A 19538-nucleotide genomic window follows, 5' to 3' on the forward strand; every position below is an offset into this window, starting at 1 on the left:
TCTGGCAGTACCCGTCAGCCCTTCTTGCAGCCAAAAGGCTATCTCCTCACTGATGAGTGTCCCAATGCCAGAGAAAATGTGCCATTCTCAAATCCAGTACCTGAAGAGTAGATCTGTCAGGTTCCAATGCTTGTATTAAATTTAATACTTCTGGGGCACCTGGGTGGCTCAGTCGGCTAAGCGTCTGACTTCAGCTCAGGTCATGATCTCACAGTTCATGGGTTGGAACCCCGCTTCGGGCTCTGTGCTGACAGTTCAGAGCCTGGAGCCTGCTTCAGATTCTGTGTCTCCCTCGTTCTCTGCCCCTCCCCCACTCATTCTCTCTCTCTCTCTCTCTCTCTCTCTCTCTCTCTCAAAAATAAATAAATGTTTGGGGCGCCTGGGTGGCTCAGTCGGTTAAGCGGCCGACTTCGGCTCAGGTCATGATCTTGCAGTCCGTGAGTTCGAGCCCCGCGTCGGGCTCTGTGCTGACAGCTCAGAACCTGAAGCCTGCTTCCGATTCTGTGTCTCCCTCTCTCTGACCCTCCCCCGTTCATGCTCTGTCTCTCTCTGTCTCAAAAATAAATAAACGTTAAAAAGAAAAAATTTTCAAAAATAAATAAATGTTAAAAAAATAAAAAATAAATTTAATGCTACTAGTGAATAACAATAAAAAGAAAAGGATTTGAGATCTGATATTTGCATCTGATGAATACAAGGGGGCCAATGGAAATGTCACCACCACAACCATCTCTGACTTGGGACCATGAAAGCTCTTGTTGAGGCAGGACCCATAAACTTAAACTTGCCCAAGGACTCCAGTAACTCAGCCAAGAAAAAGAGCTGCCAACATACGCCTTTCTATGCAACATGCTGAGGACTGCAATGTTCCTATACAAACAATGTCATAGACCGTGGTTGCATTCCATGGTAGCACATTAAATCTGATTTAGTAAACCTGTTTGTTTGCTTTGTATATTTGCCATGAAAGTCAGTAGAATATACCTCTGTATTTTATATATTACAGTTCAACTAACTTCTGAGTTAATAAACTTTTATAAGACTAGCCTGGGCATGGGCATCTGACTTCTATATTTTTTCCCTAAGTTTTATAATTATAGCTGTTGCATTTAGGAAAATGAAGTCCTAATTTCCATCTAACATATAAATGAACATCCAAATAATAAACTCTGTGTAAATTGGGAAATTAGTGTGCTTTTTTATCTTTTTAAATTTTATCTCTTTTTTGTTTATCCTTGTTCAGATTTTTGTTCCTAAGAGTAAATGATCACATTCTAATATGTCATGTTATCAGTGTTAAAGACATCCTGGTAAGGAAATCTCATCAGGAGTCTGAACATCTACCTGTTGAGTTGCTACAGTTTTCTTCTTGAGATTTCCTTTTATTGGCTTAGATATCTTATTTTGACTTACTACCTTGGCAAAGACCATGTCCTCTTTACTCTGAACTGCACCAAGGACATTGTCAGCCCTCAGTAAATATTTCACAGCAGAAGCATCTGCAGCTTAAGGTGGTCTGGTTGCTGAGCATTCCTACCATGTCAGGCAGAAGTAGTTTGAACCAGGACAGAGAGAGTGGTCTGCTTGACCTAGGAAGACGCTCCAGGCATTCTTTCAGTATAAGCATGATCAGAATTATTTGTGACTCTTCTGTGCAGCCTATTCCTGTGTGAAATGGGTATGAGGTGGCCAATGAAGCCCTTTTCCTGCTGTCTGTATCGCAACTAACACCAAGAAGAAAAATAGAACCTTCAGTGTATTTCTACCCTACTTTGTTCCCCCAAAGTATGATCTCAACAGGTTTCTCTCTCCCAGAGATACCATTGAGGGCCCAGATATGTACACAACCAATCTGTCAGTGAGGAGAAGGACGTGCCAAGAAGCTACTAAAGATTGTGAAAGAGAGAGGCAGCTCATTCTTACCTGGGAGGAGGAGAGACTGTGAAGGGTGGCTCTCAGTTGGTCCTTAAAGATGAGCAGGATCTGGAAGAGAAGCAAGGAAGAGACGTTTCAGGCCGAGTACAGTATGTGCTAGATCAAAAGGACAGGAAAGCACCCCTCTTTTTAATTCCTGGTTGCCAATCTCTTGTGTTCCAGAGGAAAGCCAGCCGGCATACAAAAGGTGAAGACAGGAACAAAGTCACCAGCAGGAGCATCGGTTTGGACACAGCCACATCACAACCAACGGACAGCAGAAACCCACCTGCAGAGTGCCTCCTCTCTCCTTCTGGAGAGTGTTGGACAAGAGAGAGGAGGCCGACACAGTACAGCAGCTTCTCCGGCTTCAGCAGCAATGACAGTGTCCTACGGGAATTAGACGACGGTCAGTTTGACCAGGAAGATGGAGTAACTCAGGTCACTTGTATGTGAGCAATGAAGTAAAGCAATGGAAGGCCCTGTAAATAACTATTAAAATAATTGCCAACTGACTTTATTGTATTACTTTATCTGCATTTATGTAATACTTTGAATTTTTCCAGATTCTGGCTTTCCTCTAATCTGCATAAACTTTGGCTCAACCTCCCAGACAAGGAAGAATAACCAATGTATTTGTAAATTTAGAATCATGTTTACACTTCTCTCAACTAAAACATCTGTTTAAACAGATGTCTCATTAGGTTATTAACCAATAATCTACTTCAGTTTCTCATGAATGTACAAGATGTACTTTTCATTCATTTCCTGGTAAGAAGACTAAATATATTAGCCAGTATTTCACCTAATTAGAAAGTTCTCAGGAAGTCAAAATCTTACTTAAGCTGAAAAGCAATCTCTCTCTCTTTCAATCCCCCTCTCTTTCACATACATGTAAAGGGCTAATTAATGAAATACCTATTTCCTGAATATAACAATAATCCAAATTTTGTCTTTAACTATAACATGTATATACAAGGCAAGCCCCTGTTTGTGAAAATATTCTTCCAAAAAAATCCTTTTTGTTTGTCTTTTTTTGGAGAGAGAGAGAGCAAGAGCATATAAATAGGTCAGAGGGGCAGAGGGGCAGAGGGGCAGAGGGGCAGAGGGAGAGAGAAAAAGTTTAAACAGGCTCCACACTTAGCATGGAGCCCTACATGGGGCTCGATCCCAAGACTCTGGGATTGTGACCTGAGCCGAAATCAAGAGTTGGACATTCAACCAACTGAGCTACCCAGGTGCCCCTATATGTCTTTGCTTTTAAAGAAAGGGTCACCATGTTACCAACTCCATACTGATTCACTGAGCTTAAACTTTATTGCTTCCAATAGCTTAGAAATAGAGCAAAGCAGCATCCCTTAAAATTCAATATGAAAAGAACCCACCATCTCAACATTTAGAAACCTTGGTAGAAAGAATTTCTTTATTTTAAATTGCAGATAATATGAAGAGCAGAAAGGTACTTACAGCTCCATGTGTATGAAGACCCATCTGTTCCATCTCTGCTTTTCTTGCTCTCCTAATAGGGATGGCTTTGCCTTTCCCAGCCTTTAACAGTTAAAGATGAAAATTCTGCATAATAGAGGATCTTCATTTATCTGTGAAAAGCTTACTTGGAAATGTGGGAATCTTCGAGGGAATTACAACTGACTTTGCCATTGATGAATTTAGCATATTATATATTTTTATTAGCATTGGTGTTGACATTATAAGATCATTTGAATAATAAAATGTCATTTGTTATTGGGTTATCGATTTCTTGAACACAAATGCTCATTATACATTTTATACATATGACAGGTACGTATTACATGTATAACTAAACTAGGACAATCTCCATGAATTGTTGATAAGATTAACATGGAATTATCCCACTTCTACCATGCAGAAGCATTATCTTAAGTATAAAGGAACTTAAGAAGATTTTGCTTAGTAGTATTCTTTGGAAATGGCTATTAACAATTGCAGAAATGTTTTCTTTGTTTTAATTTTCAGATGAACCTGAGTCCCATATTCAAGGGTTGGTAAGTTTTTGGTAGAAACAAGCATTACTTCTGCAGCCCACACAATGTCATGAGTTATGAAACAGGAAGTGTTCTCAGAAACGTCAGTTTTCACAATGCCAGGGTCTACAAGAGGTGGACACTCCTATGTCATTCTGTCAGTATGTAGAGGGGATTTGAAGTATTAAACACAGATAGAAATTTATATTTCTAATTTAAAGGAAAAGTCAGGAATTTATCAATCACTTTTAAGTTTTTTAATTTGTGTTAATCATCTTTTTTTTTTTTACAGTTTGCTTTTAATCTGTATTATAATGAAATAATGACCAAGGTTTTAGAGCATTTAAAATATATATAAGTAGCTTTGAGTCTATTCTTTAAAAACAAAAAAAAAGTAACAAAACTTGGACTCTATATGACTAAGGAGTTAGATGCGACCAATCATTATCTGTCAACTATATATTTGGTTCTTTTCATAATACTATGTAATTCTAGAGGCCTGGCATATGAATTTGTAATACCTATAAGTTATAATGATAAAACATCAAGATCATAGATGTGGGTGTGAAGTTCTGCCATCTTCCTTGGTGCAGTATCTCCTGTCTTAGGTCTCAATAACCACCTGTTAGGGCTTTCCCATTTGGATTGAATGCCACCCTGTTATCTTTCATGGCAATATTTAACACCTACTCACCAGAAAAATCACCACTGAGCTGATGAGCAGCTCTATCAATACCACAACAATTCCCTTCAGTATAAAATAAATGGAAAAATTAACAGGCTTTCAAGAATCTTCAGACACCCATAAAAGCAGGAGGTAGAGCTATAGTCAATCCAGATCACAGCTAACTCCAAATCTTTTATCAGGAGCGGTTGTTTATATATTTGAATATAAATGTACCAGATGTGTTTTCATTTCTTTCATTCTGGACGAGCTGAGGACTGTCTCATTTTCCTAACCTTGACTGACTACCCTGATTCCTCACTACCATTTTCTCAGGGCTGGAAGGACTGTGGCTCTTTCAGCATCAGGCTAAAAAAGATTTCCTTCTCTCAACTCCTCAGGGCCCCAGAGTATCCTTGTATGAAAAGGCTAATCAAGTGAGAATTCAAATGGAATAGGTGCTAACAGTGGAGAAGGCCTGTAACTAAACATGTTAAATCAATACACTCCTCGGTATGTAGGAAAACTAGCTAAATGCAAACTACCAGAATTTAGGGCACGTCCATTTAACTAATATTTGTTGTGCAACTTATCACACCTTGAGAGTGAAATTTATTGTGCAATTACCTAAAGTTTATACAGCCAGTTCTGACATATGATTAAGTTCTCAGATGGTGTTTGATGGTGGAATATTAGGCGAAGCTCTAAAATAATGAGGCTGGTTTCTGCTACGGTCATAAACTTCTTGTGGAGCCAATTCCAAAAATGGATTCCAAAAATGTTTTGGGCACTAATATCATGGTATGTGTAAGTATCAAGGTGATTCTTTGTAGGCTTATATCAACCAATACTCTTAGTTGCAAGCAACAGATATTGACCTTGGTTCATTTAGCATTAAAGGAGTTTAGTTCAAAAGGTAGCTAGAATTGGACTTCATCAAAATTTAAAACTTCTGTTCATTAAACTCATGGTTTAATAAATGAAAATGCAAGCTGCAGACTGGGAGAATATGTTTGCAAAGCACATACCTGGCAAAAGATTCATAATAAGAATATATAAATGGCTCCAATAAATCAATAACAAAAAACCCCAGCACCCAATTGTAAATGGGCAAAAGGCTTAGACACTTAATGAAAGAAAATATAGAGACTTCTGCTTGCAGAAAGATGGGAGTAGATTCCTCCCATGAAGTATGTATAACTGAAACCCTGAGCATTACACATAAAACAAACATAAGATGACCAGTGGCAAGTTCCTTGATTTTATTTTTGCCCCACGTATCTCAGACTTGAGACCTGAAGAAGCCAGCAATCTTGAAATGCCAATGTTGCCGATCAAAAAACCCTAACAAACGCCTACCAAGACAGCAAATATTTAGACTATAACCACTCTACCCCAGCCAAACACCAAAGAAAAACCTGCGACCTCACCCCAACCTACACCAGTACAGATGGAGTGGGAAGCATAGATTGATTATACATTGGCTAGGGTGATGTCAGAGAAAGAGGAGCAAGGAATCATAATTTCATCCCCACTGGCCCTGCAGCCCTCACCCCAAAGTGTTAGTGGAGGTCCTGTGAGAAGCTTGAACTTCACCTCCATCCAGTAGTAATGAGGCATCTCTCTCCTTCCCCATTATGGTATCAGAGGAAGCTTAGTGAAGAGTCAGGACTTTATTGCCCAGTGGTAATGAGACCACTTCCACAGAGTTGTCAGTGGAGACCACATAGAGAACTGGAACCCCCACCTGTGCCCAGCAGTAGGGAAGAACACCCCTCTCATGTGTCAGAGGTTGAGTGGGGAACTTGGTCTTCTAGCTCCACTCAGAACTGAGTAGATGGTACCTCCCATTCCTGAACTGGAGTAGTGTCAGAAAAAAGCCAGCTAACATAGAAGGTATAAATATTTAAGATCTATAATCTCATAATATGAAAATAATACCTAGTTTCAATAGAAAATAATAAAAACCAAGAACCAGAAAGATCCAAAACTAAATGAAAAAAATGCAAAAAATAGATGCCAACAATATAGTGATGTCAGAATTAACTTTAAAAGGTTTTGGAGCACCTACGATGAAGATGCTTCAACAAACAATTATGAATGTGCTTAAAACAAATGACAAAGGGGCGCCTGGGTGGCGCAGTTGGTTAAGCGTCCGACTTCAGCCAGGTCACGATCTCACGGTCCGGGAGTTCGAGCCCCGCGTCGGGCTCTGGGCTGATGGCTCAGAGCCTGGAGCCTGTTTCCAATTCTGTGTCTCCCTCTCTCTCTGCCCCTCCCCCGTTCATGCTCTGTCTCTCTCTGTCCCAAAAATAAATAAAAAAAACGTTGAAAAAAAAAATTTAAAAAAAAAAAATGACAAAAATAGAAAACATCAGCAAAGATATAGAAGACATAAAGAAGACCCAAATGGAAATTTTAGAACTGAGAAATGCAATACCAAAATAAAAAGGTCATTGGATGGGCTCAACAGCAGAATGAAGGGACAAAAGAAAGAGTATCTATGAACTGAAAGAGCAAAAATGACCAAATCTGAACAACAGAGAGAAAATAGACTTAAAAAAAAAAACAAAACAAAAACAGCCCCTTCAGGGCTTTGGACTATAACAAAACAACAAAAGATGTAATATTCCTGTCATTAGTGTTCTGGGGGGAGGATTGGAGAAAGGGAATGGGGTTGCTGAAAATTTCCAAATCTGGTCAGAGACATAAACTTACAGATTTAAGAAGGTGAAACTAATCTATAGTGACGAAAATCAGAGTAAGAGCTGCTTGTGGGGTTGGGGTTAGGGTGTGACTATTGACTCAGTCCGTTCAGGCTGAGAATACCACAGACAGGGTGGCTTTTAAACAATAGAAATTTACTTCTCACAGTTCTGAAGGCTTGAAGTCTAAGATCAAGGTGCCAGCAGATTCAGTGTCTGGTGAGAGCCAACTTCCTTGTTCATAGATGGCTGTCTTCTGGCCGTAACTTCACAGGGTAGAAAGGGCAAGGGAGCTCTCAGGGCTCTCTTTTGTATGGGCATAAATCCCATTCATGAGGGCTCCACCCTCATGACTCAATTGCCTACCAAAGGCCCACCTCTCAATACCATCACACGGGGGATGAGGATTTCAACCTCTGAACATGAGGGAGACACAGACACTCGGTATGTAGCAACTATAAAGGCACATAGGAGAACTTTCTATTATAACAGAAATTTTCTATATCTTTATTTGGTTGAAAGTAACACAAGTATATGCAATTGTCAAAACCCTTTGAACTATATACTTAAGATAGGCACATCTTACTATGTGTAAATTGTGTCTTAATGGAAGAAATGCTGATTGAAGAATTTATAGAGTTGTTGGGAGGACTAGAGACCCAAGCTCAATGCTAAGCTTCAGGACAAAGAACAAACCTACATAAGAGAACTCACCAAGCCTGGCGAGGCACCGAGCAGCCCTACCAGGAAGCCAGGAAAACAGCTGCAACTGTTTTCGGGACCTGCAGCCCCAAACCCAAATTTTTCTGCTGCCATTCTTTTCAGCAAAATGACTGCCGTTTGCTCAACTTTCTTCTTCTCATGACTCGCTTGTGAATTGGCATCTCACGTGGGTGAAACTGTGCTCCAGCTTGGGAATGAGAATGCAGAATATGAGTATTGTAAGGACTGGGCAGGGCAGCACTCATCAGGCTCAAGATCCTCCAAACACAGCACACATGTTTATTCATGGTGCCAAGTCAAACTCTGATTGGACCTGAAGCAAAAGATCAAAAGTTAACATCACCAATAATGGAACAAACCAACATCCCTGACACAGGACACAATATCATTTCTGCAGTACTCCTGGCAAAAAACACACAACCTGAATGAAATCATTAGGAAATGCCACATGAACCCAAACATTCTATAAAACAACTGGCCTACATAGTTTAAAAAAACGTCAAGGTCATGAAAGACAAAAAATGTCAAGGTCAAAGGACATGAAAGACAACAGGAACTGTTCCACATTCCAGGAAACTAGAGAGACATGATAACTAATTGCAATACATGACCCTGGACTGCATCCTAGATGGAGAGGAGGGGTGGCTGGTGCGTCAGTCAGAAGTTACATAACATAACTGGGACTATGGACTGCTGATTAGATTATGATATTGTTATCAATGTTAAATTTCTTGATTTTGGTTATAGTACTGTAGCTGTGTAAAAAAAAATTCTTATGAAATACAAAAATATTTAGGCACAAAGGGACTAATACCTGCCACTTATTCTCAAATGGTTCAGAAAAAAAAAAGTATGTGTGTATCTATGTTGAGAGACAGAGACAGAGAGATGGAAAGTTTGATAAAGCAAATGGGGCAAAATGTAAACAATTGGTGAGTCTGGATAAAGGGTATGCAACAGTTCCTTTTCTTTTTAAGTATATTCTACACCCAGCGTGGGGCTCAAACTCATGACCCTGGGATCAAGAGTCACAGGGTATACTGACTGAGCCAACCAGGGGCCCCCATGAGTTGTGGTGTGTGTGAGAGAGAGAGAGAGAGAGAGAGAATTCTTTTTTAGTCTTCTGGCAACTTGTTTGTAAGTTTGAAATTGTATCCAATAAAAAGTTCGAAAAAAAAGAAAGAAAAGATGCCAGTCCAGTCAGCCAGAAAACATAACACATGATTACTACAAATAGTAGCTTTCAGTGATGTTCACTATAAAACAGCAAACACATGACTCAGAAGATCTTCATTATGGGGCTCACTTAGGGACTAACACCTGGTATGATGGCTAGATAAAGCTTATCCTCTCTACCAATTTAGTTAAGGATCCTGCATATTCTACCCAGAATTCTTACAGCATGTTAAAAGGATATTAAGAATGCTATAAAATATTTGTATTAAAGCCTCTAAAATTTTCTACCAAAAGATGTCAAGCCCTAAAGGAAGGGAAGAGACTAAAACTGTTAAGTGGCTTATATTTACCAGATCCAGTGGTTTCATCCTCACCCCAATCACCTAAATTGGGGTTGATTCCAGTTCACAGATGTGAAAACTGAGACTTAGAAAGTTACAGCAAATTGCTAATGATACACAGCTTTGAAGTAGAATTCAGAACTTGGCTTGATTCCAAGTCCACCAATCATTAAGAAGTGATTAGAGGGATGCCTGGGTGGCTCAGTCAGTTGAGCATCCCACTCTTCATTTTGACTCAGGTCATGATCTCGTGGGTTCCTGACATTGAGCCCGTCATGGGGCTCCCCACTGGGCACAAAGCCTGCTTAAGATGCTCTCTCTCCCAAGAGGAGCCAAGATGGTGGAAGAGCATGGAAGTTTTTTGTGTGCCTCACATCTATGAAATACAGCCAGACCAACACTAAGCCATCCTGCACACCTAGAAAACTGATCTGAGGATTAACACAACAATCTGCACAACCTGAACCACAGAATTCAGCAGCTACGTGGGGTGGAGAGGGGAACTTGGGGGGAGAGAAGCCGCGGAGGGTAGGGAGCTGCTTTTGCGTGTGGAGAGAGGATGGAACCTGGGGGCGGGGGGAGAATACGGGAAAACACCCCTTCCCAAAAGCAGCTGGAGAGAAAGTGGAAAATTGGAAACAGCCACAGGGACTGAACTAAAAGGGGAGAAAGGAGAGGATTTAAATTCCATTAAGATTGTAAACAGGGAGAGTGCAGAGTCTGAAACTCCACAGTTCGATACCTGGCGGTGCTCTGGTGGGAAGGGCAAATCCCCAGGAGCAGAGTGGGGTCCAGGAGGTTCTCGGGACACATGGGGAGAAGCAGTTCCACTGCTGGAAGGACATTTGGTAGAGGCTGTGAGGCCACCTGGGCCCAGCAGACCCCAGAAAACGGCCACATTTGCTGGTGCTGGAACAAGGTCGTTGGGGGTGAAGCCTGGTGCCAGATGTGTGTTGTGATTTCCCATAATCCCTGAGGCACTGCTGCTACACTGTCTCATGAACTTTTTCTGGGGCGGAATTAGAAGACTTGCCTGTGTGGAAAGAAAGCTTGAATGGACCAACGAGTTTCAATCGAGTGTTCATTATGCCCTCCCAGTTAATCATTGCTGCCCTTGGGCAGGTAGACCTGGCTCCCTGGCTTGGGCCGGCCAAGACCCACCCAAATAGACTTCTGGGAAACCTGAAGTCCAGGATTTCTAATGTAAGAATTTCTTTTGTTGGTTATGAGAAAAAAACTACTAAATACACACATGTAATTTAATGGGCATGCTAATCAGGGACAAAGTTGTTTTCAACATGTTAAAATTTCAAATAGAGAACCACTCACATCACTGTAATAGATGTGGTTAGCACAGTGACTTTTAATTTATTAAAGCATGTCTTTTCATTTCAGTAATTAATATAAAACTGAAACACACCAAATTTGGATATTTACATTTCCTTTTTCTTTCCCAGACTAGAGGCATAGTTTAATGTTTACACTATACATAGAAAAGTGGGTGTTAACATTTCAGTATTTTTTCTGAAAACATTAGTTCTTTAACCACATATCATTCTTTTGAATTTGTTCTTCTGGGAAACCATATGTCTCAAAATCTTTATTCTTTTTTTTTATGTTTATTTATTTAGAGAGAGAGAGAGAGAGAACAAATGGGGGAAAGGCAGAGAGAGAGGGAGAATCCCAAGCAGGCTTGTTCAGCATGAAGCCTGACACAGTGCTTGATCCCAAGACCACGAGATCATGACCTGAGCTGATATCAAGAGTCAGAGGCTTAACCAACTGAGCCACTCTGATGCCCCTCAAAATTTTTATTTTTTAATCCCCTCCAAAAGTATTAGTTAGGATTCCATTTTTTTTAAATGTCCAGCTTTAATGATACAGCCAATCTGACAATCTGTGTATGTTCCTCCTTTTTTTCCCCACATCTTTATGTAAAAAGCTATGGCTACAGACCAAGTTACAATGAACAAGATTCATTCCTTATTCCAAAATATCTTCCAGATGAATTAAAGATTTAAATGTAAAAAAACAAAACTATAAAAGCACATATATGAGCAAATATTTAAAGCATAATTCAAAACCAGAAAAGACTATGTAAATGCCAAGACTAAATATTTAAAACTTACACAGAAAAACACTCCATTAACAACATCAAAAGGTAAACAAAAAACTGGAATCAAGAAATGATCAAATGACAAAGGGCCAATATTCTAAATACACAAAGAGATGTTAATAAAAAACAGATGTACAATGGAAACCAATTTGAAAATAAATCATATATATATATATATATATATATATATATAAAAGTCCTGGGGATGTAATGTACTGCATGATGGCTATAGTTGACATACTGTATTATATATTTGAAAGTTGCTAAGAAAATAAATCTTAAAAGTTCTCATCACAAGAAAAAAAATGTGTAACTGTGTGTAGATAACTGGACGTAGTGTGGCAATCACTTTGTAATAGATACAAATATTGAATTGTCATGTTGCACACCTGAAACCAATATGATGTATACCAATTACGTCTCAAAGAAATGAACCACTAAAATAAATAGATAAATAAATAAATACGGTATGACATATATAAAAAAAAAAAACCCAGATGTACAGCCAAACAGAAAAAAATTGCAAACACAAAAACAAATAGTTTAAAAAAAGAAGCATAAATAACCAAAAAAAAAAAATGATGATTTCAACTCACTAATAAAATACTGCAAAACACCCCCAAAAGATGTCATTTTTCTTCTCACTGAGTTGCCAGAGTCTTAAAAAGATTGATAATGCCCAGTGTAGGCCAGCGTGTGGAGCCTGGAAAGGAGCAGCCTTCTCGCGGAGAAACCGTGAATTAGCCTTGAGGATGCAGGCCCAGAGGATGATGGGATAGAAAGACAGAAGGAGCCTGGGACACGGATGAAGGACTGGGAGCCGCTGCACTAGTCTAGGACTGCTGAACCATGGGCTTGTTACAAAGAAAAGCAATACCTCATTTGGGTAAGTCACTCCATTTCAAAACATACTGCCTAATGCGATCCTACTCAAACAAGGACTAATGGGGTGTCCCAAAAATGGTAGCAGCAATGCTCAGAAACATATGAGCTGGCATAGCAAAATGGAGAGGCCTGAGCTTTGGAACCAGGACTGAGTTCATATCCTGGCCCTACCACCTGTTCCTGTATACACTGAACAACCACCTTGAAGCTCAGTTTACTTGTATGTTAAATTGGGATAGCAACAAACAAATTAAATTGTATGAAGATTAAGTGGGATCATGTGGGAATGTACTTACCACAGTTCGTGACACCTAGTTATGTGCTCAATAAATTGAAATCCTTATTTTTTTTTTAATGTCTAATTTTAAGTTTTCAAAAAAGTTCCTTTTAGTGTGATGAACAAGATTACTCCCGGGAAACTCCAGAATAAACATAGGGCATCTTTAAATTTTGAATATCCCCAAAGATTTAAATATATTTCTAAGTAGCTAATAAAAAGTTTCTTTACTACTTTGTCAAGTATATGAGGTAGTTCCCAGGATCTCCAGAAGAGCCAGATATCCAGGGCTGGACGCCAAGCAGCCAAGAACAAGTGCTGTTAAAGGCAGACATCTTTAATAAAAGATGGAGGAGGATATATTTTAAGAATGCTTTTTAGTTTTCAGTGCTCAGGCCCTTGTCAGCGATGAAGCCCTCCTCCTGAAACAGAACCCCTGTAAGAAGTTGCAGGTTCATGCTCTCATCCACTCATTCATATTTATTGATTCTTGGTCAGATGCCATGCTAAGGACTAGAGAACAAACAGGCAGTCTTGCCCTTATGGGATCAACAGGGTAGCAGAGGAGAAAGATGATAATAATAGAAATAATCATATAATTGTAGTTGATGGAAGGAAATAACTCTTACAGAAAGCAAAATTTGCTAGGAGAGCATATAGCAGACAAACCTAACATATTCAAGGTCAGGGAAGGCTTCCCTAAACAAATGATACTTGATGAAATAATGACAATATTTCTAATAATAGCCTGTGTTTGTGTCAGAAAATTATAAACAGATCATTTTAAACATGAAGACCTATGAACTTTTCAGGGATCCCAAAAAAGGTTTGAAACCAGTTAAAAAAATATGATGGCTCAAAAAATAAAACTGCAAAGCTAAAATATTTAAACAGCTATAAAATATAAAATTTAGCAACATTATTTCCTTTCATATTCATAAAAATGTCATTAATTTTGAAAATGTGTAAATTAGCTTTTCTCAATTCCAAGAAATCCCAGAGAATGTGTGATTATTGATGAGAAACCACAGCCTATTGTAACTAAGTGACCAACAGAGAGCCCAATTCTTAAAATCAATTACAAAAAGCTATTCAAATTTATATTTTTAAATATAAAAATTACATTTAATTTGAAATGGGATTACATTTTAATTTATTTGATCTTGTGCAGGGTAGAATCTACTAACCTACAAAGATCTTAAAATTCTCTGACTTTAAGGTCTTCAGTAGTTCAGGGCACAGGATCTCAGACCATGCAAAGCAGCACATGGCTGTGTCAGGACCTGAGATTAGGGGTTACCGATGGGCCCTTATCAGTAGATACAGGATGCCACAGGCACTGGAAGAGAGTAGGCAATCGGGAACTCACAGGTTGAGAGGACACTGACATCAAGAGAAGTCTAGTCTTGTCGATATCCACCTGGCATCCCATTCACCATCACCACTACATTTCCGGGCCGCATCTTTGACCACTTTTCACACTCCATTTTGATTCCAGCTAAGCAATGATTTTTATTTCTGCGTGAGTACATAATAAGCTCTAGGGTACTGGTGAGCCCTTGAATCTTGCAACAGAGTGGTGTCTGAAAAGCGGCAGAGATAATGATGCCTTCCATTTGGAGGGCCCTGACAGCCAGAAAGACACCCTTGAGAGGCAACTCCTTCTAATGAGGCCCACCCTTCTGCCACTTAACCCCTTACTTCACAGACAGGCCTCTCCTCATGCCCCAGAAATGTGACATCGATCAATATAGTTACATTCAACTTGCTATTATCTTGCTAAATCTGAGCTGTCCATTCTGTACTGATGGGTTCTTCTCAGAGTGATTGCTCTATATCTGGAACTCGTATTGAATTATAATAATAAAAACTTATTAGTCTCCACCCTTGCCCTAAAGGTGGATATCTCAATCAGAAACAGCAAACCTCATTCATTCCACCCATAATGCTCTCACCACCAAGCTCATTCTGCCACACACCATATTTCCCGTGCCCCAAGCAATGCTTGAAAACTCCCTCCTCCTAATTCCCCTAAATCATCACTAGTTATTTTAAATCCTGTTGTATTAACAAATTTAACTATGTTCAGATGTTAAAAATAACTATACATAAATACACCACCAAGAAAATTGATTGATAAATGGACAAGGTATGAATATAGGTTAGAAAAAACTTCCTATTAATATGAATAAGCAAAAATATTTTAACAGAGGTTGTTGACAAGTCCTAGCCTTTTTAGACAGGATAGGACATTAGTATAAGCCATTACAGTAGCCCCCCCCTTATCTGCAAGGGATACATTCTAACAGCCCTAGTGGATGCCTGAAATCATGGAGAGTACTGAACCCTATTAGTGTATTTTTTTCCTATACATATATACCCATGATAAAGTTTAACTTATTAGGCACAGCAAGAGATTAGCAACAATTAGCAAATAATGATAACAGTACACTGTAATGAAAGTTAGGTGAATGGGGTCTCCTCTTACACCGTAATCACCCTTCTTGTGATGATGCGAGAAGATAAAATACATAATGAGATGAAGTGCGGTGAATGACATAGGCTCTGTGATGCAGCAGTAGGCTACTACTGACCTTCTGAAGATGTCGGGAGGATCATCTGCTTCCAGCCTGCAGTTGACCCCAGGATAGTGAAACTGCAGGCAGCGAAACCGCAGATATGGCGGGGGTGAGGGTGGGGGAGAACTACTGTATTATCACACACAAAGTTTGCATGTTGTTCACTGAAATTTTTTATGAGACTGAGGACCTTCAGATACTCAGTGAAAAGTTTTTTAATGTTTATTTTGAGAGAGACAGAGAGAGAGTGGGGGAGGGAAAGGGAGAGAGAGTGGGAGAGAGAGAGAACTCCAAGCAGGTTTCCAGCTGTCAGTGCAGAGCCCGATTTGGGGCTCAAACCCATGAACTGTGAGATCATGACCTGAGCTGAAACCAAGAATCGGATACTTAACCGACTGAGCCACCCAGGTGCCCCTACTCAGTGAAATTTTTTTAACATTATAAAGGCAGTTTTCTCAAAGTAACGCTAGAATGTAGAACTAAAAACCTATATATTGTAAGATAATCCAAATCTAGTAAGGGAGAAATTGAATATCTATAGTTAAAGATGCATTTTTTTCCATAACTTATTCCTCTATGCTTGAAGGTCACAGACATCTCACATTTTCTTTCTTTCTTCTGCAGCAGTCTCATTTCTGGTTTCCAGAAACTGTGGTGTTTACATAGCTGTTATCTAAAGTTTATTTTATAATTTGCTTTCAAGATCATAAATACAGTCCTTAAAATGCTGCGTTCATTTACCTAACTAGACAGATGCAAATGTATTTTTCACCAGAAAAAAAGGGCTTCTTTTAAGAGAAACCATTCATGAAATATGTCCTCTGCATTAATAGCTTACAACATCTCAGCTTATTCACTCAACTGGATCTAGATTATCATAGACTGAATTTTTGAAGGGTGATGATTTGAATTTCCGTATTTTGTATTAAATCACTTGCTATGTAAACAGAGAAGGCTATAGCCAAGTGACAACACCTGCAATGTACAATTCTAACTCAAAGAAGCACATTTTGGTCAAACTTGAGAGATCCATCAGGTTAGTGGTTGGTTGTATAGGAAGCCCTTGGGAAGAATGAGTACATTGTGAAGCTTTTGGCATACTTGTAAATTAGCTAGTGAAAGCTGAAGGCAAATGGGATTTTAGCCAGTTGATGACTGACCTACTTTTAATTTAGAATTGTAAGCAGGAGAAGGGGCTGTTTATAATCAGCCCAAATCACAGTAGTCATTAAGATATGCCCTGGAAATAGATTAGGGGTTTTGGAAGTCCCCAAACCTCCCAACTATTTAGTGTACTACACTCAGATGTACCAAATACTCTATTAGATGAAAAAATTTCACACAACTCCCTGACTCTAACCTGCTCCCAGAGACTAAGATAAAGACTGCCTTGTTAAGCTCTGGCCCCAAGAAGTACTTTAGGACCCAGCTAGAGAATCCTATCTAACATGCACTTTAACTTGGGTGTTTTAAGAATGGCAATCACCTGATGGCCCATGTTTATGGTACTGTACTACTGAGAAGTCATGTGGCAAGGGATGCTGGTTTCCTAGACCCCATCAGATGAACTTTTCTCCTTTCTTCGTCTTTTCTACGTTAAGTTCCACACCGTTGAGGGATCTGAGGCCCCAACTCTGCACTATCTATCTGTGGAAATTCTGAACAAGTATTTAATTTCTGTGACCTTGGTTTCTTGTTGAGGTTTTTTTGTTTTTTGTTTTTGTTTTGTTTTTTTTTTTTTATCGATAAAACAAGAGGACAAGAAAAAGGAGGCTCAACTCAGTAATGCCTAAGGTTCTTTTCTAGCTCTAAATATATTTTCTCATCTTTCTCCTTGGGATTTGCTAATACCAGCACCACAGAGCCCTTTGGTTGTGCTAACAAGAGCTGTTACTTTAGATTCAGTTCCCAAAATTAAGCAAATCACCCAAATTAAGTGGTGATATGAAGGCTGATTCAATGTCTGTGTTGCTCCCAAATAGATAAATATGTTCCTCGGTCTAGAATATGCTAAGCAAGACTGCACACACCTGATGGCCCTACTAAGTGTCCTAAAGATTCCAGACCAACAGGTATGGGGCACACTCACATATGGGGATAGAGGAAATTGCAGTTTAGATTTTCTTTTTGGAAGACGTGAGTTGTAAAAGCTTCACAAATGACTCTGATATGCCATCCATTTGGGAAACCACTGGGAAATGTAGGAGGTGAGGTAAAAGGTACACTTCTTTCAAATCAATAAACAGTAATTGTTAAATATTTTCTTGAGGGGGAGATAAATCTGGTGACAGCAACAACATTCACTTTGGGTAAGTTCCTAGAGGAAGGAGTGGGGTTGGGACATACCACCTGCTTTTCCCCAGGTCACAGAGGATGATGAAAGCTACATAAAGAGGAAAACAGAGAAAGAGGGTAGCCAGCCCTCAGCTGACCTCCCTCTAAACAGCTTTGTTGCAAGAGTTGGCAGTTACCTTGTTTTGTTTAAATGTGAGAGCCTATTTGAAACATGTTTAATCTTATAATTTGGTAGAATTCAAAAGCCTTGTTTTATAATGACACTAATACGAGAACTTTTAACTGTGGCATTAGAGAAGATAACCTCTTGCATTTTGGGTTGATTTGATTGAGGAAAACCAGGTAAATTTTAACAGGCCTGGAATGTTTGGTTGCTTACAGAGTCAGATTGCTGCCATTGCAGAAATTCCAAGTTCATCTCAAGTACATAACATACAAGAAATAAAAAGTACCACAATCAGATTAAAAATTAAGCACATAAAATGGAGAATTAACAATGAATTTGAAAGGATTGTTGTGGTAGGCTGAATAAAGTCCACTTTATTAAAGTCCACTAAAATGCCCACTTCTTAATCCCAGAACCTGTGAATATTAATTTGTATACAAAAGGGACTTTGCAAATGTGATTAAGGATTTTGCATTGGGGAAATTATCCTGGATTATCCAGGTGGGCCCAATGATATAATCACAAATGTCCTGAGAAGAAGGAAGCAGAGAGATCACTACAGAAGAGCAAGCATTAGTAATGATGGAAGGAGAGAGTAGTATGATGTGGCCATAAGCCAGAGAATGCCTGCCAGCAGCCTCCAGCCAATAAAAGAGGCAAGGAATGGATTTTCCCCTGAGCCTCTAAAAAGAAACAGGAACCTAATTTTAGCACTAATAAAACTGATTTCAAGCTTCTGACCTCAAGAACTGTAAGAGAAGAAATTTATATTAAGCCACTAAATCTACTACAGCAGACTTCAAAAATTAATACAATCACTGACTAATGATTATCTCAAGGATCAGAATCCAAGATCTGCATTTGCTTTGCAAAATTATGTTTAAAAAAACCAGAAGCACCAAGTATTTTTAAAGTGGTTTAAATACTACCCAAATCAAGGCAAGCATATACTTTTTCCTATACACACCTGGTTTTAAAACACCGTAACTTAGAAAGAGATCATGTTTTCATTCATATGTGGATCTCGAGAAACTTAACAGAAGACCATGGGGGGAGAGGAGGGGAAAAAATAGTTACAAACAGAGAGGGAGGGAGGCAAACCATAAGAGACTCTTAAATACATAAGAACAAACAGGGTTAATCGGGGCAGTGGGGGAGAGGGGAAAACGGGTGATTGGCATTTAGGGCACTTGTTGGGATGAGCACTGGGTGTTGGATGTAAGCAATGAATCACGGGAATCTACACCCAAAACCAAGAGCACACTTTACACACTGTATGTTAGCCAATTTGACAATAAATTATATTAACAACAAAAAACACTGTAACTTTTGGGGGGGCAGAGAAGTAGGGATTTCCCTAAAAAATCAAAAGGATTCCATTCAATTACTGAAGGGGCACCTGGGTGGCTCAGTCCATTAAGCACCTGACTCTTGATTTTGGCTCAGGTCATGATCTCATGATCCTGAAATTGAGCCCCTGTTGGGCTCCAAACTGGGTGTGCATGCAGCCTGCTTGAGTTTTTCTCTCCCTCTGCCCCTCCCTCATTCACAGGCACCCATGCACGCACGCACATGCTTGTTCTCTCTAAATAAATAAATAAGTAAATAAGTTACCGGAATTGGATCTCATTTGTAACAGTGACCATACCCACCCTTTTCTCATCTTAGGAGTTTTACTATTCCTTTAACTCCTT

The 19538-nt window shown here is 39.3% G+C and overlaps 1 protein-coding gene across 7 annotated transcripts in view; it reads left to right on the forward strand.

Annotated features, from left to right (window-relative positions):
- RFTN2 (raftlin family member 2) overlaps positions 1-4181 on the forward strand; it is a 78982-nt gene extending 74801 nt beyond the window's left edge. For 5 of the 7 annotated variants that reach the window (XM_047870937.1, XM_047870935.1, XM_047870934.1 and 2 more), the window contains exon 10: positions 2098-2429. In XM_047870937.1, coding sequence (XP_047726893.1) covers positions 2098-2370 — 273 coding nt within the window. In that variant the 3' untranslated portion in view covers positions 2371-2429. Of the gene's footprint in view, positions 1-2097; positions 2430-3353; positions 3658-3909 lie in introns of those variants that run through there. The other 2 variants (XM_047870940.1, XM_047870941.1) reach the window with 2 other exon arrangements.
- The last annotated feature ends 15357 nt before the right edge of the window (positions 4182-19538 follow it).

This window comes from Prionailurus viverrinus, chromosome C1 (genome assembly GCF_022837055.1).
Source record: "Prionailurus viverrinus isolate Anna chromosome C1, UM_Priviv_1.0, whole genome shotgun sequence".
In the NCBI taxonomy this organism is placed as follows: domain Eukaryota; kingdom Metazoa; phylum Chordata; class Mammalia; order Carnivora; family Felidae; genus Prionailurus; species Prionailurus viverrinus.